This window comes from Parasteatoda tepidariorum, chromosome 5 (assembly GCF_982258835.1).
Source record: "Parasteatoda tepidariorum strain Cologne lab strain chromosome 5, Ptep-v5.0, whole genome shotgun sequence".
In the NCBI taxonomy this organism is placed as follows: Eukaryota; Metazoa; Arthropoda; class Arachnida; order Araneae; family Theridiidae; genus Parasteatoda; species Parasteatoda tepidariorum.
The window spans coordinates 76,632,363-76,655,478 of record NC_141759.1 but is presented as its reverse complement, the minus strand read 5'-3'; the positions used below and the strand labels follow the sequence as shown (position 1 = coordinate 76,655,478).

At 28.8% G+C, this 23,116-nt stretch overlaps 1 protein-coding gene across 6 annotated transcripts in view; it reads right to left on the bottom strand.

Annotated features, from left to right (window-relative positions):
- rhea (Talin_middle and talin-RS domain-containing protein rhea) overlaps positions 1-23,116 on the bottom strand; it is a 124,380-nt gene that overhangs the window by 46,646 nt on the left and 54,618 nt on the right. For all 6 annotated transcript variants that reach the window (XM_087164318.1, XM_087164317.1, XM_087164320.1 and 3 more), the window contains exons 2-7: positions 9,342-9,502; positions 4,620-4,717; positions 3,556-3,685; positions 2,480-2,568; positions 2,326-2,389; positions 952-1,222 (exon numbers count right to left, since the gene is read on the bottom strand). In XM_087164318.1, the coding sequence (XP_087020444.1) occupies positions 952-1,222; positions 2,326-2,389; positions 2,480-2,568; positions 3,556-3,685; positions 4,620-4,717; positions 9,342-9,483 (794 nt within the window). In that variant the 5' untranslated portion in view covers positions 9,484-9,502. The remainder of the gene's footprint in view (positions 1-951; positions 1,223-2,325; positions 2,390-2,479; positions 2,569-3,555; positions 3,686-4,619; positions 4,718-9,341; positions 9,503-23,116) is intronic.

Below are 23,116 nucleotides of genomic sequence, written 5' to 3'. Positions count from 1 at the left end.
TAGATAAATAAACCATATTTTTTTTAGAACTTTATACATTTACCAGATTCATAGAAAATGGGATTTCTGAATGGGAATCAATCAGGAACAAAACGAAAAAAACAAACTAACTACAAAATATTTTTATAAGGACAACTATGAATAAAACATTGTAAATATGTTTTTGAATGATATGGGGATTTTTCATTTTTCAGAAAATATTTTTAACATAATAATGAACATTAATAACAAATACTTAATAAAATTATTTCTAAAACCTTTAGCAAATGGTCTCTTCTGACAGTGGATGAATCCAGCATTTCTTTGACCGATCTGGTTTTCATAACTCCATCCCCAAGGAAAAAATGAAGCAATTTTTTAAAAATATATCTCAAGATTTTTTTTTTACATAGTTTGAGCCACATTACAATTCTAAAGATGTGTTCATTTATTCTTATTATTTCTAAAAATAATTATCTAGTAAAATTTCATAATAAGAATCTAACAATTTAATGGGTGTCTAGTATAAATATAGCTTATAAAAATTACAAATAATTTTTTTCAAGTGTTCTCAAATTAATTTTTTCGCATTTTACCCCTGGCAAAGATAACACTTTGGAAAAGTAGACATTAAGATACATTTTCTTTTATCACAAAAAATAAAAATAAATAAATAAAATAAATCTGGTTGATAAAGTTATCTAGGTAGTCTGAGTAACTTAACCTACTAGGTTGTTTAAATTTTTTGAAAGAGAAAGTAAAGAACTACTTGAAAGTAAATTAAGTCTAAGACTTTCCACAGATCTAGGAATTATTTTTCAAACTCTAATGATAGAGAAGTACTCTAATTTTTAACAATTGGCAAACATTTAACATCTTTTAACATTCGAAATTTAAAATTTGGCAAAGTAACCACAATTGGTGGTGAAACTCTGAATATAAAAAGTGTTTATAATTTAAAAATAAACCTACTCTAAAAATCCAGATTTGTGCTTAGTTTCAACATGGTCACCAAACTGAATTTGGCACTGGATTCCAGCAAACTGTGCAGCTTGTTCTATTGTGACAGGATGAGTTCCCTTGATGATTGCATCTCTAGCCTGCACATACAGTAAGTTTAGTTGAACTGGATCCCTAGAATCTACATTTTGGTCTGAGAAGAAAAATTTTCGTCTTAAAAGAAGTGTCTCTTCCTCCTCTATGCCTTGTTCTCTAAGAGTTTTAGAATGATCAATCCAGTTCACTAGAAAAATATAAACAAAATATGATTGCCTAAAATAGCATACTAACAAATAGTTTTTTTTTTCTTCCCCAATGCCCACTTGGAGATTGACCTAAGTCATACAGGCATCTGAAGGGCAGATTTGTGGGCCACTCTTTCAGGGGACCATATTGAGTGCCCCCACAGTAAGAATGGATAGTACAGAGAATGAAAGAACATCCATGCCGTGCCCGGGATTCAAACCCAAAACCTTCCGGATGCAAGGCCAGTTCCCTAACCCATACACATGCTATATTAATATATATTATTATCGGCTATATTAAGTTAATACAGCTGATATTACTATACTATACTATAATGTTATACTATTAGTTAATATTATTAACTAATAGTAAAGTAACATATTGGCAGTGACATGCGTACTAATGTATTCCCATTTCTATTACTTTACTAACCTAGAATGAGGAAACATATTAATATAAAGTTGTAAGCAACAAACTATACCAAATAAAGTATGCAATAATTTAACTATTTAAACTATGCAATTCGACTCATCAACTGGGTAATCAGGGGTCTGTCTAGGTTTTCCTGAGAGGAACCCATTTTGCGAAAATTTAGACATAATTTGTGAAAATTATAAATTTTATTAAAAAATCAACACAAAAAAATGGTACAAATATGGATTTATCGTTTATTACGGAGTACAAAAATAAAATTCTAAGAAAATGCATTTTGTGAAACTACCGTTTTTCCTAAACCTGAATTTGCGAAGATACCGCTAAACGGTAGTAAATTTGGCCTGGACAGACCCCTGGAAGTAGTCGCCACTACAAGAATAGTAAATAATCTTTAATGATATGACACTTAAATAGTTACTAACTAGAAAGAAGATATGTTAGTTAAAAAGATTAAAAAAAGTAAAGATAAACAGAAATATTAGTCACCTGTCGGATATTAAACTTCCAAGGACTAAAACTCTGAGCAAAATTAAATGGAATTTGAGTTATAAAAAGCAATTAGTTAAATCATGATAAAATTATTTTAAACAAACATAATTATTATTCAAAAGTTAAAAATGTTTTAGTTCTTAGAACAGTCTTAATATTAAAGAGAAGAAAACTTACAATCATCATCTGTTTTTAACTTCTTTTTGAGCTGTTCCATTTTTTGGTCTTTATCTTTTTTATCCTAAAACAATTCAAACGAAATAAAAAAAATATTCAAGAAGAAAAATACTATAAAAAAAATGGGCAGAAAATTAATAAAATATATATTTACCCTCCTTAGTGTGAGGGTACCAGTATTAGGTTCTTTGTTTTCGTCAGGTATATCACGGATTAGAGAAAACTCATCGTGATTAGTGATACCTAAAAAAAAAATTTTTTTTATCAGTAAGCTAATAGAGCAAAGAGTACATGTACATGACATTGACAGATTTCAATAAATATAAAGAGGAAATGCACACTAAAATAAATAAAGAAATGAGTCTGGAAAACAATTATTTTGAAGCACCAAATTCATTAGCTTCCGAAAGGATACTTTTGTTTAAATGTTATTTTGAAGGGTTAAATATATTAACTTTAATTAACTGATTTATTATTGTAATCTATTTATACAATATATATATGCATATACATATTTATCGCTCATGGGCTGCAATAGTGGCACAATTCAAAAAATCAAGTTTTGAGATAAGTGGGTTTAAGGTTTTCGTTGCTAAGCAAAATGCATAAGAAATGCTTTAGTTTGCTTAAACGAAGATTATCTTCAAGTTGAATTATGAGTTGTGTTAGTATTGCTGCTGAAAGAACGTGTATATTCATATTTACACCTGTTCTTAGTTTTAGTTGTGCCACTATTGCAGCCCATGAGCGATATATATTATATATATATATGTATAGTTTTTCACAAGTTTTTTAACTTTTTTTTTATTTTAGCAAGAGGATTGATACAAAATATTAAAAGAACAATAGAAAGGTAAATGCTGCTGAAAATAATGGAACGCAAGTAAAGTTCTAAATAAATTAAAAATAAAAACTTTATATAAATTTGAAAGATTTAGAAAGCAAAGCTCCATCTAATATTACAAAAAATAATTAAGACTGATCCCCTAATCAGTCATATTCAAAAAGCCAAATTGCCAGCAACAGATCTCAATCTTTATTAATCAATGGATAAGTTTTATTTGATCAGTTTTTACATTTTGAGAACTGTATCTTAGAAAGCTTTAATTCGTGCAATTATAGAAAATAATAAAAAGTAGAAAATGAAAAATATGTGGAAGAATTTCAAAAGATAATAAGTATTGATTTAAAATTAGAGTAGTAAACTCTTTGGTGCCTGATCAAGCCTACCTATTTTTGTGCAAATAACAACCATAAGATTAGCAACAACTTGACTATCATCTACAAGGACGGTTTTTACTGTTCCATCTAACATCCGAATTCGCAGAGTCCTCATCTTTCTCTTGTATTCAAGGAGATCCTGGAATGAAAAAAATGAGTTTTTTTTAATTGAAATGGAAAATGCGTGTTTTTATCATCCACATAAAATAGATGTAATATGATTAAATTACAATTAGACAATTATTATAAAAAAATTTATTATTTTAAATATAAATAATAAATGAGAGACAAAACAGAAAATATAAAAAAATTTAATAATTGAAAGATGAATGATTTCAAATATTTTTTAATAGCAACAAATAACCTTAGTAAAACTAATCACTGAAAAAAAAAAGAAAAAAAAAGTTTTTAGTTACAAAATTTTTGAAAAACTTTTTTGTTTCCGATGATCAAATTTCTTTGATAGTATGATGCCACAATCAAAATATACTTAAATATGTTTTAAATTACAAAGTTAGACATAATTTGTTAGGTGCAAAACTTATCTGTTTAAATATGGCGATAAATTAGCACATTACAGTAAAAATAAAAAAAAACTTTTCTTTTTTTTTCCTTCCCATTTTGTATTTGACATTCTGAAATTTCCTTTTAATCAAGCCATTACTTATCTCTAATAAATATTTATTACTCATAAGAATTATTAAAATATGTTATAAACAGGTAATAGTTTGTTACAAATATAAAAATTCTCAGCTATATTTCAAAATATTTGTTTGCTTTTCACTAAGAGAATAGTTTTTGTTAATTTTTTTTTCCTTCTTGATGTTAATTTTTTTAATGCTACTTGTAAAAGATATGAGGGAAAACTCCAAATTTATGCATTTTCCTAAGAAGTCTCAAAATGACTTGTTTTATTATTATAAATTTCTGCATGGGCTCTGTACTCATATTTTTTTTTAAATAAATTAACACAAAACAAATAAAACTGGAAGAACCTAATATGATGCATATCCCTTAATAATTTTGACAGAAGCAAAATTTTGAACAGAAATTAATTAAAAAAGGGCTCTTACCCCATTCCTTAATAAATAATATTCTAGAGATCTTCCTGGTTCTAACCAAACTCCTTTTTTTGGATCTTCATCTGCTAAAAATAGCCCATAATTTTTTGCTGAAAATAAAATAAATGTTTGATTAAATGAAAAATTTTAAAGTAAACAATATCAAAAATACAACCGCAATCCTTGGCTAACCTTTTATTTGTTTGTAAAACATTTTGAATGGCATATAAAAGCAAAAAAAAAATATTTAAAATCATTTAATTTTATAGCTTAAAAAAGATAATCAGTTTATTTCATTAAACATTTCTACAGTTACTATCTAATTTTAAGTATACCTCAATACAAGTTGCATTTGCAATAAATTTCAATACATCAAATTGCATTTATATAACAACTATAATTAACACTTTTAATAATTAACACACAATATTTAACGCTAACAACTTTGCAGCAGTTAAGGAGAAAGTATTTTACACTACCTGTAATTGTAATTAGGATTTTTTTAAAAATTAAATCCAATATTTACTACAAGTTTACAAAAAGTATATGCTGAAAAAAAAAATGCTGAGATTTATTACATTAAAATTTATTTAAAGAAAAAACAATAGAAAAAAAGTTAGGTTCAACTATTTTTTTTCCACATTTAAGAAAATAATGAAAGCAAAATAATTATTTTGATCTTAAACTTAATAATATGTATTTTTTAAAATCCCAGTTCAGCTATGAACTATTAATATCATTATTTATTTACTTTTTGGTTAATAAATGAGGATTATGTAAAGTCAGGGTTGTTTTGATAAATGAAAATTAATTTTTGAAATGACAATCAAAACAAGAACATTAAAGGACAGGTAATGCAATTTAAAGATGCCAATAATATTTATAAATAGACAAAAACTACCACACAAAACAGCCCTGAGTTATGTATATAAATAGAGAAAATAAAAAAAGGAAAAACTGAAGGAAAAAAAGCATAAAATAAATTTTTTATTAATAATTTAAAAAAGAAAAACAATGCAAATAGGTACAGACTTTCTTTAAAAAAAAAAAAGTATTAATTAAATCACATATGAAACTCAATTAAAGAGCATTATCTTTTTAACAAAATCACCATTTTAAATTAATGAAATTCATTATCTTAATGAATGAGGAAAGGAATCCAGGAAGAAAAACAAAAGTAATTAACATCATTAAAAGAAATAAACAAAAGGTAACTCCTAGAATAAATATCAATAAATAAATGCTTATGAAAAAAAATAATTGAATTGCAAAAAATGCATAAGATTTGATTAACTTTTCTCTTAAAATCAGATCAGTAAAAGCAATACTATCTTTTGTTATTGAAGATAGAAGAGACATTTTTAAAAAAAATATATATATATAATTCATTTCTAGCAGAGTTTAAATTAACTTATTAAATTGAAAATGAAATTTTTTTGGTGTGAAAAATTATAATCGATAAGGCAAACACAGAAAAAGGTATCTATATATAAAAGATAGATAAAATGAAAAACAATTCATTTCTAACATACTTGTGAAATCAACTTATTCCTACCTTCCGCATTTTTCTTCATTTAAATGCAAATTTAAGGAATGGAAACTTGTATTCAAAGATGATCAAAATAAAGTATTAATAAAAGCTTCAAATGTAAAGCGTGATTTTCTCGAAATAGATTTCAGATTTCTTTAATTTAATTAAATGATTTTTCTAGCATGCACCTTAGAATTTGATCATGAAAATAAATCGATATGTTTCCTTGAATTTACGAAGTATATAGATATATGAACTAAAATATAAATTAAAAAATATAAAGAATAAAAAAGATAAATTTGCTAATAAAACATAAAACTGTACTCCAGTCAGATAAAAAATCACAGTTGAAGTTAAAATGGATAACTAATACTAAAAACAGAAGTCATGTAAACAATAAAACTTATGGAAATTTTGAGATTTTATAATCAAATTAGTTATTAAGACAATTACAAATAATGTTATAAGCAAAACAGCTATAACTAGGAACTAAATTGGGCACTAGCTAGTTTAACAAAGCAATAATTCTATTCAAGATACTTCTTCTAACCCTTTTTTGGTTTGCACTTAATAAAAGTGGGCATTTCCAGAAGCATTCTTACCCAAACAGAAAATCAGTTTTGCTCAAGTCAATGAAATTGATTAAAACTAATTGAAAAAATTGATGAAGGTTGAAAGTCATAAAAATAATGAGGTTACTGCTAGTAGCAAATTTAAATACTGGTTCAAATCTGTCACTTAAGTAAACTGCTGATTGACAATAACACAAATAAAGCAAATTTTTCCCAATTGGTATACACGTTCAGGGGTCTGTCCAAGTCAAATTTACTACCGTTTAGCTGTACCTTCACAAATTCAACTTTAGGAAAAACGGTACACAAAATACTTTGTCTTAAAATTTTATTTGCGTATCCCGTAAGAAACGATAAATCCATATTTTTGTGTTGATTTTTTAACATAATTTTTAATTTTCACAAATTATATCTAAATTTTCACAAAATAGGTACCTTTCTCAGAAAAACCTAGACAGACCCCTGATGTTACTTTCATAACTAACTATAATGAATGAAAAAATTTTAATTACTGTTGCGATAATCACATTAAACATTATCCTAACTAGATCAACAAAGTAAATAAAAATTGCCCCTATTGCTATTGGGTGAAAAACAAATCATAAAAAAAATTATACCGAAATGTTTTAAATAATTTTTATTCCACGTGCACACTTTTTTCAAAATTTTTAGAGCAAATAAAAACATTTTTACATAAAAATATTATTATTTATGAAGTATGATGCAAAGTTGGAGGAAAAAGATATGGAAACCAGTTAAAAGTTGATATTAAATGTCAGCCCATTTTGGTTTAAGACTTGTTTTTATCCTTCCTTTTGTTTATCTTACTATATATTCTAAAAGCACTTAAAACATGAAATTACAGCTTTATTGGAGCATATTTTACATGACATAATAAAGTTGTAAAAAAAATGAGTGGTCAACAAAATAATAATCAAAGGTCCAAATCCTCCTAATATTCAATCTGAAGATTGAGAAAAATATATGATCACATTAGTTATCGTTCTAAATTTCAAAAAATAAATTCTAAACAATGGTAAAACTAGAAGAATTTTTAATTAAACCATGAGAAATAGGTAAAATCCAGTAGATAAAACCACCATTGAGTGATATTTCCATGCTTTGAAATTATGTAATCAATTCAATAATTACACTCTCATGGTCAATATCATGTTATCATACCTTCCATCATTGGAATAAAGTAACAGAGATTTTACTAGCGACATTTTGTAGGCTACACGTTCTGATACATCACATTATGCATAATCATGTAAGTAAAATTGAAAATAATATAAGCACTTACATATAGCGAAATAAAAGATATGTATATAAATCTTAATCTAAAGAAGATTTTTCAAACCATTATTTATAATTATTTAAACTATAAACACTCAAGATACTGCAGTAGTGGCAGTAGCACCATCTATTGAGAGAAGTATTTTTGCCATCAATGTATATATTATCGTCAAAATTTTTTTAAAAATTTCTTCAACAAATACGGAGAAATGTGAGAATATACGGATAAACAGGAGATAGTCTTAAAATACAGGAGTCTTCGTTAAAAAAAACAGGAGACTTGGCAGGTATGTGTTATTAAATAACACTGGGAAACAAAGTTTTTGTTACATTTAGACAAATATTTGATTTTGCTTAATTCCGGTGTGAAGATTTCAAATCTGAAATAAGCTCCTAAAGATACCAAATTTTTCAAAAGGACATTTTTGTCGAAATGTACGAGTTAAAAACATTATATATAACAAGGGGTCACGCAAATGTTTCAAAATCGTTTAGGGGAATAAAGGAAATTTCATCAGGGTTATACAATTTCATAAGGATTGAAATTGCATAGGAAACCCATGTTATCATACACTTCTGGGATGCTTCCCCATTATGACTTGTTCAGAAGAGCACAAAGAAATAACTTATAATAGAAAATCACACCAATCGGAGCATAACAACACTTACAGGTATGAGTTCCTATACAATTTTAATCCCAATAATGTGCTCTAGACTGGGATAGCCTGGTTGGTAGGGCACTGGTCCCATGTACGAGAGATTGTGGGTTCCATCCCGCTGGTCGAAGACTCCCCGTGTAGTAAATGGTGATGCACATTAAATCTGTCAAGTCACAAAATCCACCATGTTCCCATAGCAAATCATACATCTGGGGGTATTGTTTCAGGAGTTGAACATTAGTAGTTGTAAACACAAAATTGGGTCGGCTTTTTAACGACAGTTATAAAATAAAAATAATAATGTCTCTAACTCCCCCAGAAGTTTGCAGCAACATTTACGTAACTCTATGTTATATAAATATATCATTCTTAAACTTTCACACTTCAATAAAAAGTAGACTAAAAATGTCATTAAAAAAAAATTGTAGCTAGCAGATTTGAAATCAGCGATACCAAAATATCTAAGATCTGTTAAAAATTTCATGCAACAAAAAAATATATATATTGTTCCTCAGTGTAATTAGGAAAGTTTGAAAAAGAGACAGAATATTTGATTGTCAGCTACATTAACAGATTCTGTCTCAACAGAAAATGTCTTAAGATCAAGAACAAAAATAATAGTAAAATAGTATGTTCACAAGCATATGAACATCAAGAAATATGACATAATACTTACATTCTCCTAGTCCTGACTCGCCTCCTTCTGAGGATTTTTCTCGTATAATTCGACAAGCATCGTATACTTGCGTGGACGGATCGAACTGCATGGTTTTGGTGACATTTTTGTCCACAATGCTGACCGTCAGAGAAAGCGACATTGTGTTGTTTCGATTCTACCTGAAATACAAAAAGATGCTGATTGTAGCTATTTTTTCAAACAATACATTTTTTAAATATTATCAGTGTTGTTGTAATAAAACTATTTTAGGAAAATCAAAATAATTAAGGGGTAATTGATAAATAAGAACAATTCTGAATGAAAATGTATAATGCTATAGAGACCGAAAAAAAAAAAATTCACTTAGGTATATATATTGTTTATGCTTTGTTAAAAACTATATATTTTTTTTATATTAAAAATCATGTTATAAATAATAATGACATCAAATAATGTGCCACGCTAGTTCATCCAAGATTAACAATATTATGTCATTCAAATTTTAAAAATTTTATCCAATCTATTTTAAATGGATTTAAAAAAATGAAAACACAGTGGCTAATCACACCACTTTCTTGTTCGCATATGCGTAGTTGGGCACTAGCTAGTTGGGTGCAACAAGGGAGAAAAAAGGCCATTCATTGCCACGTATATTCTACAATAATGATTTTTATTATTTTTTTTAAAGGTTTAGTGGCACTGCCCCATAGATCCTATGTGCTGCTTTGTCTGGTATACCCTACACTGATTTCTTTTTTAAGGTCAAGTGCTCCTGCCAAGTATCTATTTGCCTGGTATACTCCACAATGTTTTTTAAAGTTAAGTGTCACTCTCCAGTATATTCGTCTTACTACCATTTCTATATTGCTCAGGTATAATAAAGTCATACTTTCAAATATGGATAGACTGCAGCAGAGCTTGCAATCAGTTAAGCTTTTCGAATAATAGAATTGATGTATCTATAACACGTGCACAACCAATGGATGATGCGATTAGCATCTGTCAAGAAAAACGTTATGCTTAAGTATTCCCTTAATCTTTAATTTTGTGTAACGAATCATTTATTTATTTATATATATTTTTTTTGGGGGGGGGGGAGGGATATAGCATGCTAACATATTAATTAGGTTAATCACTTTAAAAATTATTAACAAATAATTGAAAGTAAAGCGGTCAAAATAATTGAAGGTAATAAAAACTTAAATTGAATGTGATGAAGTTTATGATGTAGAGTAAATTTAGAAAAGAAAAGAAATAAAATCACTAAATGGAGTTATTTTTAAATGAAAATTACTGTTTCATTTGTAGAGTTAAAAACATCTTCCTAAGGTTTCCTTGGGTACCTCATAACAATATGGGAGCAGGATACAATAGCCTTAAAAATTTCTTTTCAACACTAAACATACTTAACAAGGAAGCTAAATCCTTAAACAGACTTCATTTGAATATGCACAAGAATTTTGTAAAAATTAACAAAATTTCCAGAAAAATGAAATCCAGAAAGTAGAAGATATTACTTTTTATTTTAGTTAAGACCGAAAAGTTTAATTATCATTCAAATTTATTCAGAAATAATTTTCTTTCAAGTTCTGACGTCTGTACGTAATGTTTAATTTAAACAGATAATATAAATCAAAAACATACTAAAAAAATTAGTTTAATTTGTAAATAATAATCAAAAACTGCTAAACAACTCAAAACAGAAGAAGTTGTTAAATGTAAGGCTCAATAGCAAAATTTTTCAAGTGGATCAACCTGTCTATGTGAATAAAATTTTTCCCACTTTGGTATCACTGCTTGTGGAATCCTAATAATCCAGATTTAAGCTCAAAAGATTTTTACTGAGGGAAAATTTAAAAAAAAAAACAAATACTATAACATAAAATTATATGAAATAATATGATTAAATATAATTTATTAAGATGGAATAATTAGAAAAAAATTACATTTCCTTTTTCTGGTATTTATTTTTGCCAAGTTAATTAATAGTGTTATAAATTATTATTATTTTTATTTAATAACTAAATTTGACTTTTATCATATAGATTAGATTAAATGAAAAATTTGAAAGGCTAGAGTCAAAATAAACAATTTCACAGTTAGAGATAAAAATGAAACACAGCAGAAATTGCGTTTAATGCAAGACAAAATCACATACAAATGAGAGGGGGAAAAAAAGAAAATCTAACATAAGTACTTAAGATTTGTTGTACTAACAGTGGAACAAAATACATATGAGAGTAATACAAAATTAATTTGTGACTAACTCAATTGTAAATAAATGCAAAATTAATAATTTATTAATTGGATTTATTTTGAAACTATTTATTTATTATTGAATTAAAGTCACATAAACTATTGCTGCTAGCTTGTATTAATTAATTCTATGCTATTCAGTAATAGTAAATATGAAATATTAAAAAAAAAAAAAAAGAGTTTATTTTATATCGCTCAGTGCTTTATTTATAACATAATTTGATCATCTACCTTAATTTACGCAAAAGGTACTAAAACAACAAAACAATATTAAATTATTTTAGTAAAACTCTTTACATATTCCAGATCAATAACTTTGTCATCATTAAAAATCCTTTTCGAAAAAACATTCAGGAGTTGGAAGATAATTTATAGCCTTATTTGTTGATATTTTCCCTTGATTTATCAAACGAAATAAGTAATTTTTTAAAAATTATTAACTTAAATATTAAAGGAACGAAGAGTTTAATATTAAATTACATTAGTGAAACCCTAATCACTTAATAAAACCCTAAATCTATAAATTTGAAGCCCATTGGGAAAAAGAAAGGAAAGAACATTGAGCTCAGAGAATACAGACTGATTTGATATTCTGTCGTAATTTACAGAATTAAGTATGTAAACTTTTCAGACATATTTAATTTAAATATTAAACTTTAAAGGGGAGAAGCAGTATTAAATTACTTCAGTAAAACTGTCTTTATACCAGATCAATCAATTTGTCGCCATTTTTATAAAAATAAAATAAAAAAGGACATTTTAGAAAAAGCACCAGAATCTATTTTCCGTGACATTTTTTACTTCATTTCTCCTAAACCTCAAGGAAGCGATAACCACAAAATAGAGTAGAAACTCCTCAAACTCAATTTTTCACTAGAAACAAAAAAATTGAAAAACTTAAAAAAAAAAAAAAAAATCAAGCACTTCTATCAAAACTTCCCCATACAGAGCTAGAAGACACTCATCCGTAAACTGACACCACGAAGGAGATCGCTGGCCCAAAGTCCACGATCAAACACGGACAGAAAACTGACCCCCACCCACACACTCCCCCCCCCTAACTCTGCACAAAGGGAAAACACATTAGCGTAACCCAAACCGTTGTGTAAACTGGGTAACTGAGTGGCGGTGGTAGTATAGTGTGGGGAAGAATTGTGTTCAGGAATTCTAAATTTCTGGAAACCCAAGCTAGACATAGAATTACGCCAGAAAGGCGCCGGACGACAATTTATCCCACCCCCACCCCCGATGAGGGAGTGCATCATCCTAGATCTCGATCAGATCTTGAGCATCCCTTCCTCTTCAATCCCTTCAATCTATTTGGGCGTGTTTCGTTGCTAGGGGTTACCAACAGAATGGGGGGAAAACCTCTACCACTATTGACAGGGGAAGACTTGGGGTTCTGGTAGGATTTCGCATTTACCAGTTTTTTTTTTTTAAAAGAAAATATTTTTAATATAATATATTCCACCTCGAATATTATGTAGTAATTTTTAAGAATTAGCGGTGGTAAAGTCGGTGATAAATATGCTTGAATTTTAGATCTAGAAGGGAAAAAGAGAGTGAGGCTTTTCCTTTTTTTTCTTTTTTGCTCTTTCCATATTATTTTAATGATGCCTTTTAGAGGAAGAAAAATCGTTTATCAATATCTCTTGCTCGCGTAAATTTCCGGATCTTCCTTCTCTTACAACGGTGAGAGTAACGAAAAATTACTCAGCGCGATGACAAAACGATGATCTACTTCAGGAAGTAAAGTGAAGAAGTGGAAAAATAAGCGAAGAATGTTCGCGAATTTTATCAATTATAGACTAATTTCAAGAGATAAAATGATATAACTATTACTGGGCGACATTGAAACTTAGAAACAGCGATATTTCGGGAATCGATTTTAAAATATGTACACTAAATGTTATAATGCATAGATATTTAGTTTTAGATAAAAATGATCTGGCTACAGCAGGGCCATATCGGAATTTTAATATCGCACTATATCGATGTTGTATGACATTATACCTTAAATGATAGTTGGTTTAAACTTTTTATTACAGTCAAATTCAGAGAGAAAATGATACTGCTAGATTTAGACAATATCAGAATTTAAATATAGTGATAAATTGTTCGAAAATATCGATGCCATATGATAAACCGTTGTCGCTTAATTTTATCTATTTCAACCTATTTCTAAGAGAAAGACAAAATATTTAAACAGTGCTGAACGATATCAGATTTTAATATAGCGATATATCGTCAAAAAATAATGATGATGATAATTAGCATTAAACCGTAGTCAAATCCCAAGGGAAAAGAGATAATTGATATAGCGAAGGGCAATATCGTATTTTAATTTAAAAAAAAAAAAAAAATTTGTTCCTTAAAACTACTCAACAATTTTTCAAGATAATTTTTCGACTCACATTTTAATTTAATTAATTCGATCACAATGAACAAATTTTTCGGATAACTATACAAAAACAACTCGCATGGAAACAAGTTGAAACTGTAGTAATTATAAAATAAAACAATAGATGTACTAAGGGAGTTAAGATTCAACATACAGGATAGTATCGTTGTCAATTATATTGTTTTGAACAATATTGCTGTCGATAAATTGAGTATTATCATTTTTGATAAATATCGTTCTCGAAAATGATAACGATTTTATCGCAATTGATGACTATCGTAATCGATAATCAGTGAAATTATCGGTGTTGATAATTATCTTGTAATAGACATTTCTAGAAAGATATGGTACTTACGATACATCGTTAGAATATACTATCGCAATATTTAAAATAAATATCAATGCTTCAAGATATAATGCTCAGCTCCATATATTTAAGCAGTTTAATCATCCAACTAAACTCTTAAAATTAACTAAGAGAATTTCCTTTATATTAGCCGATAGCTACCAACATTTCAAAATAAAGATAAAGAGAATTTCCGACTAAAGAATTATATGAAGGGGAATAACTTAACTAAACAATAAGTAACAATATTGTAAGACATAGTATTATTCACGATATAAAGTCAGAATTTGTAAATCACGATATTTAAGATATAAGGATTTTTATGATACATTGCTCATATTTAGATATAACATTTCTAAAGATAACGCAGTTTAATTGGAGAACTTAACGAACTGTGATATTTTTCTTAGGTTAATGAATATCTGCCAACATTTAAAAATAATAATTCAAGTAATTTTTTCTCTGACAAATAATGAGTATAAAATAATAATAGTAAATATAAAAATTTTTTTTCACGTGAATTAACATACAAAAAATTCTTTGTTTAATCAGTTGTCAATCAGTTCACAAATATAAAATATGATCTTGTACTAAAATATTTTACTATAAACATTTATTTTGAATGTAAACACTAAAAAGGAAATGAGGTTTAAATGATGTCAAGGGTCAAAGACAAGAGTAAGTGTGAAAGATACTTGAATAAAAAGGTGATGTCAGAAATAATTGATTGAAAAGAAACATTAAGCAATATCTAAAATGAATGCCGGTTTTCTTGATGTATTACTTACTTTATTCTAGCATGCGATTATCCAAAAACGCGTGTGGGAATGTTTAGAAGTTACTTGTAAGAGAAACAGCATCGCATTGAGATACTATCGCATATGCGAATGAATCGCATGCTGTGAAAATGATCCACTATTAAACTAAGGTTAACGATATTTTCATTTAGCAGTGTACATATACAGAAACCTGATTTAAAAAAAATATCTAAGCATTTGTTGTATCGATGATAAGAACGATTAAGCACTTTTAAAATAACTTTTTAGGAGAGCAGTTTGGCAGATAAATACTGATATTTAAAGTAATAGGAAAGCCTAACCGCGGCGTGAGGAAGCGAGTTTGCCGGGCTTTATTCAGATTGTTCCATAACAGCAATCCAGTAACCTCCATAGAGATCATTGTGTCCCGGGTTCGAATGTCAGTGATGGCTGGTCGATACGAACTCTGCAAACGGCTCTCACCGACAGTGGTGACGTACGTTTGTCTAAGATAAGTACTCTTCCAGACATTCGTCTGGAGATGTGGCGGTGACTATGGTAACGAGGTATGATTATTTCAAGTAGGGGTGCGGGGTCCCTCTTTAGAACTGGTTTCGGCGAGAGAAAAGGAGACCTCTTCATCGAAGCTACCCTCCCTAAAATGCCCTCTTCTTGTTTCCATAGCACCAGACTGCTACAGGCTTTGTGGCAGGAAGAGTACCTATCATAGACAAACAGTACAAAATCTTCATTGGTAGACGGATCATGAGTTAGAGTTCCCTTACCGTCAGGCTAAGCGTGGGAAATCTTCACGGTTTTCCTTTCCATGTAACACAAATGCGGGGAGTGCATCTAAAAGTCTTTCACGAAGGCAAATTTCTCTCAATACTTGATCCAGGAGTTCCCATTGTCTTCTGGATTGGGTTCAAAATTAAAGTTGAACATTTACCGTCGTAAACTCAAAACTGGGTCGACTTTTTCAACAACGGTTATGAAGTATGGCAAGAATAAATAAAATTATTATAAAATTTTTTTTTTTATAACAAAATAATTTTTTATTAAAACTTAGCAGCAACAGCGACCTAAAACTAAATTAACGTAACATTTAAAAATTAAGAACATTAATTACGTTGAATCTCTTCAATGCAAATAAGGCTTTAAAATAACAAGAGCGCTAAAAGTGGCAGACGAATTATGATTATAAAGGTGTTTGTCAGACGACAAGAAAAAAGATTTTTCCAGAACAAAACAGCACGGTTATATTTAATGAGCATTTTTCATTTCAGCATGTGAAAAGGCACGCGCAAGTGATGCCAAAGATAGAGAGAGAAAAATAAAGAATATATTCTCCAGAAAAGAATGAGTGATGAAGATTCATGAGGTACATTCACACAGTTCCGGTCGAATGTCGGGCCAGCAAGATGGATGACTCTCATTGCTAATCGGTGCGAAGTCCGAGATGATACGAAGAACCTGTGGACTCCTAAATTAGAATTGGTCACGACAAAAAAGGGGGAAAATGCCTTTAAAAAATGTAAAAAGTAATTAAGAACTAGAAGAATGTAAGATAAAAAGTTAAGAAAAATAAGGAAGAAGAGATAACGACACTACAAAAAGTTAGATAGTACTTGCAAAACACTCAAAATTCTAATTTAAAATGAAACAAAACTTATGATGCAATATTATGTAAAATATTGAGAAGAAGGTTTTGTTTACAATTGGACATATTTGATACTTCGTTTTCAAAAACATAGAATTTGCAGAATTTATTTATCATAATATTTACACTAAAGATAAATTTATTCATTCTTTTAATGGGGAGTTAGAATTTAAATAGCCTTAAAAAAAATTTCTAACTGTTTCTGCAACTTTTAGGCACATAAAAATAAGTAATAATTGTCAAAGTGCTTTTTTTTAACTGATTTAAAATATTTCTACATTTTTTAAAGTGCAGTTAAGTATTTTTTGAAAATATAGTATAGCAAAACCTGTCAAGTTGACCACCCTTGTAAGTTAAGAAGTTAAATTTGAGTAAGGGTGCTGATAAATGCTACTCCAAATAAGTTAACAAGAAAATCTTTTTTAGTATATTTATTATTTTATTATGGTATGCATCCCATTTGGGAGTCACAGTATACATTATTAAATATACGTTAAAATTCTTAAGAGTAACATAATATATAAAAAAAAAACAATAACTTATTCCAGTCTCTAAGTTGACCACCTGTCTCAATTGATCACTAAAACAAAGCACTCGCGTCCATTTGTGAGTTGACCGTATACATTTACATATATGTAAACTTTTTAAGAATAGCACCATATAAAAAAAATGAATCATCTCTCTCTAAGTTGACCACCCGTTGCAGCTAAACATTAAGGCAAAGCACCTAAGCTCATTTGTGAGTTGGTCGCCCTTCTTTGTTATATACATACGTTAAAATTCTGAAGAATAACATGATTCGTCTCCCTCTCTAAGTTGACCACATACGTTACGTTAAAATTCCTCATAAACATAATATAAAGAAACAATGACTGATCCTCTAAGTTGACCACTGAAACAAAGTACCTAAACCTATTTGTGAGTTGACCGTGTGAGGTTTACATAAATTTTTTAATTAAATCTTTGCTTTAATTTTTAGTAAAGAAAAAATATGATTAAAGAAAAACTAAACACTGTTTTCGTTGTCAGTAATTAGTAAACTTAAAATAAATAAATAAATTTTTAAAAAAATTTTCGAAAATTTTGAAAAATTTTTTAAAATTATTTTCAAAAAATAAAACATAAACACGCTTTCATTAAAGTCAATTTTACAGATCACTTGATTTAAAAGGCGGATCTAAAATAACAGAAGCAGAAGAATGGATGGAGAGCAATTAAAGAAGAATAGAAATGAATTACAACGTATTCAAACCCTTGAAATCGGGTGAATGCTCTCACTTGTTGATATAAATCAGCAGAAAAAACATCACTTCAAAAACCATTCATTCTTCGTTTTGCCACTCAAAAGGACGATACACCACCGCCTGTCGTCAAATTCAATACGAATAAATAATTCACTAAATTGACAAATTAAAGACTCTCTCTTGGTTGAATTTGTAAACAAATGAAATTGCCGATGTGAAACCTATAATATACCACATTAAACATAAGAACACTACTTGCTCATGGTGTGATTTTCAATGCACCACAATAACATCTGGGTCATTATTCCCTATTGCTAATTTATCAAAACATTTTATATTCACATTTTCCACAAAAAATTTACAATAATTTCGCTGTCACAATTTTACAATTCAAAAGCGTTGCTATTTCTCTTTTAGCGTTTTATTTTATCGAATAACTATAATATTCGTTTTTCGAAAGGGGAAAAAAATTAAATAAATTCATTAGTATTAATCAACACTAGGCACAAAAAAAATCCTGAAAGGCAAACATAATTCTTCTCCTTCTTAGGCACTACAGCCTATTACCAGCCAAGACCGCCGCATCTGCTTACATCCACATGCTCCTACATGTTTTTTTTTTAAAAAAAAACTTTTAATTCTTATTTGTTGCTCTCTGTAGTTTTACTTATAAGAAAAGAAGTGCACCTCATCATAAGTGAGACAAACTATATTTATTCATAGTAACATTCAACACTAACAATATTGCACGATTTTCAGGTTCGGGGACTAACACAGCAAGCTCTCTGCAACAGCTTTTCACCAATCAGAATCTTAAAACAAAAGGTTCTGAAATTATCTAAGACACGCATACACTTTTCCATTTGTTATAATAGATATTTTCTATTAAGCATAAAAATCAAAAACTAGCTTCCAAATGCTGTACAATATCTCTGAACATTTTTAAACAGACACACACAAAATAATTCGTCTTATTTTAATAATAATAATAAAATATTTAGGCTATTATCTTCAAATGTTAATGAATGGGATAACGTAACAAAATCACTTATATTAAACTTTCTGGGATAACTAAGAAAGAAATATGCATTTCCCTCTATTATTCATTTAGAGCACTAAAAATAAAATGAACTATCGGCCTCTTGTTTCCCAAAATTGAGGATAGATTTTATATCACGTTACTAAAATAAAGAATATGCATTTAAACTAATGCTTAAAGCAATGATAGCTCAGGTGATAGATTACTAGCTTCCCAATAATGTAATCGAGATTCTAACCCAACCCCAACAAAAGCTAGTTGATTCCTTGCCCCGACCACAGTGATAACTTAAAATATTCCCAGTTTTACACGAAGCGTTGATTAAAGTCACCTGGTCATCAAGCTAACGGCAGGAGGTTTTTGCCAATTTTTTCTTCTTCTTTGAAACGGAAAAAGCAGGTTTTTGAAGATGAATTTGTAAAATGCAGTTGTTGTAGTTCATCATTTAAGTCGCACTGGAGCTGCACAATGGGCTATTGGGGACGGTCAGGGTAGCATCGCTGAGGATGGTCCAAAGACATGCCATCACAATTTTGATCCCCCGCAGAGGGAATGGCACCTCCGCTTCCCGACGACCTGCACGCGAAGTCGAGCACTTTACGGTAGAACAGTTTAACGAGGACCAATACCGCACACCCTCGGTCCCTACACAGACAGATCCAAGTGGTCACTCATCCGCACACTGACAGCAGCCAGTGATGCTTGACTTCGGTGATCTGCTGGGAACCGTGTCTTAACGATCAGTTCACTGCAGGGAGGAGCTTTCGCCTTTGAGTTTGGATTTTTGCCTTGAATTTGGTTCAAAATCTTGGATCTGGTAGCCGCAAATTCGATATAGATCGCCTGTTTAACTGATCACAATAGATAACAATAAATCATAAGATTATAATTTTTTTTCTAATGAAATTGAAAAAGGATTTAAAACAGAGGGACAAATAACCTTTTTAAGTAGAAATTAATCATAATTGTACTGTTATCAAAATTAATTATGTGTAATTCATTTTTTTCCCCGTTTCCTCACTGAAGTTATAAGAGAGAAAAAAAAAGCCATTTATGCTTAGCCATTTCAGTGATACCCACCCAAATTCCGATGAACATACTTCTTCATGACCTACTTTCCGTTCTCAATTGGAAGGACGTATAAGGAAATAAAAATGACGAAGATTACTTCAAAAACTGATTTCAGTGTAAGAATTGAATTAGGAAGCTATATTTAAAAAAAAAAAGAAAGAAAAAAGAAAGAAAGGAAGTCTAATGGGGTAAACGAAAAAGGAATAATGAATAAAGATGATAAGAGGATACAACAAATATATAAATTGAATAATAATTAAAAAATTATTTCTTTTATATTCATTATGTAAAACCTCAAAACTACTTGTTCTTAGGAGAATAAAAAAAAATGTTCTGAATTATAAGAAAATTAACACATTCGTTTACACAGACGAGAATTATAGTTTTTTGAAAAAAATAAAAATTCCAGTAAACGTGGAAAAATTTTAAAACTATTTCATTATCATAAGTTTTTGATTCCATTTAATTTCCTTTAGTTTTTTATATGGGATTTCTTATCTTTCTTTTTTTTAAAAAAGAAAAAAAAGGTGCATTTTTTGCTATTTTAAGGCATTTTTATGGAATTTTAGGATATTATTTACACATTCGTTTACAAAGTCGAGATGGAATATATATCTTTCTTTTTTTCAAAAAAAAAACAAATAAATAATAAAAAATAAGAGCACTTTCTGATATTTTAGAGTATTTTTATGGAATTTTAGGCCGTTAAAATCCGGACTCTACTATTACCACTCATATGAATAATTTAGAAGATTCAGCACTACAATAATTCGGTGGAAAAAAATTAAATCAAAGTTGTATGCAAATTAGCCAATGAATTTGAAACCTTAAAATAATATTTCATTGGATTTTTTTAAAATCATAGATAACAAACTGTATTCGCGAAGGCATCGACTTAAAAGTGTTTCTAGAATACATTTATGTCCAAAAAATACTATGCATTGGCTATGCAGACTCTTAAGATCATGTAAATTGGATGGAAACAGAGCTGGCTGTCGGAAGTGCTTTTAAAACATGTCCCAATTTTTTTGTGTCAAGACCCGGACTTTGCGGTCCAGATAATGGTGTTGGAAGTCACAAAGAGGAGTTAACTAAGCAAAAATAAAAACAATTAAAACCAGCAGACAAAATATTATTTATTTTAAAAAAGTCACATATTAAAAATTTGATTTTTCATGGCGATTCGATCGATTTTGTTCAAATTTTGCATTTTGTCATACAAAGTTACATTCTTAAAAATAGCATTTAAATTAGTATATCTTCCAATTTAATTTTTTTTCCCGACCATTGAAAAGTATAACATATTTTCAAAAATGGGAAATTAAAAACCAATGCATAAAAATTAGTAATAGAAAAGTCATGAATCATAATAAATAACTTAATACGTAATAAAATACTTTTCGGGGGGAAATCTATGGGTGATAAATAGATGAATGAAAGAAAAATCCGGCTATCTCGTAAAAAGACAGCAGATCGCGCCTCATGATAACACGGGATTGAGCCAAGAGAAAGAATAGATAGATGCTGAACAATTACAATAGATCAGCTGAATTGAGATAAGACTACTTTAATCGCCAAGCAATAGATAGTTCGATGCCTGAATAGAAGAGATTCTCGGATATATTGCAGACTTAAACTGCGACTAAGTGGGAAAATTTATTAGGCTTGTATGAACGATAACCTATTTAAGTGTCGTTTAAAGCACATTATATATTTTTTTTACGGTTCTTTAAAATTCAAGTGCAAACTAAAGCAATGGAGTTACTTTCTAAAGACATATTTTAATAAGCAAAACTATTTCAAATTAGAAAAAAAAGTAAATAATAGTGTTATGGTTAATAAAAAATTGGAGAAAAAAAAGGAAGGAAAAAAAACAGGGATAGCTTATAATCAAATGCAGGATGTGTTGATACTATTATGAATTTTTAATTTACATTTATATATCAGGGGTCTGTTTAGAAGAAATTTGGGTCCGTTAACGGACCCTTCACAAAATGATTTTTCTTTTAATCGAACCCTACACAAATTTGTTTATCTTCATTATTATTTTGTTAATAGAATAAATCCTTTCCAGGGCAGAAAACAAGAAAGATGGATGTAAACGAATTAAGTTTTGTCTTCGGCAGACGATTCTTCCATTATTCGTCCGAAATTAATATTCTGCGTTCAGCAGTATAGGCTAAATACCAAATATTTGTATGTAGCATCTCTAATTTAGAAGCAGCAATTGTTGTTTATTTTTAAGAATTTAATTTTTTTAATTATAATTTTACAGTGTTGAGCATAATCTTGTATATCTTTACAATTTAAAAATTCCTTGAAAAAGTTTTTTTTTTTTGCAATAACGGACCCTATTTGCACAAATTCATAAAAGCGGACCCTGGTTGAAAGAATGTGAGTAATTTTTTCACAATTTCACGAAAAACGGACCTTTCACAAAATGTCTGGACAGACCCCTGTATATTAAAATATATGAAAGACATTTAAAAAATATTTATTTGTAAATTAGAATTAAGGATTTTCATACAGCGATGAGTTAAAAACATAACACACGTATGCTTTAAAACAATCATGCCATTGTAACTGCAAAGTAATTAATGGTAGTGCATATTGCAATCGTTATTTTGTGCGATTTTGGAAAAGATAAGTAAATTACGTTCATTTTAGCAAAATGGATAATTAGAATAATAAATATATAATCGAATAAATACGAAATAAATGAGAAGAAAAAAAACGGTATTAAATTTTCCAAAGACTTATATAGGGCTCCAGCAAATTAAAATAGATTTATATTGATTTAAGATCAAATATAAAGAATTTATTGGATTCAACTCTTTTAAGAAAGAACAAATAACTCATCTGCAAATTAAATTAAATGTATACTTTTTTGTGTGTTGATCATGTTTTTTGTTGTTTCTTTTTATGACAAAAACTTCAAATTACAATCTAAAACACAAAAGCACGCTTAAATAGAGTTAAAAAAAAAACGGGAGCCGACGCATCGAACATTTTTCTGTT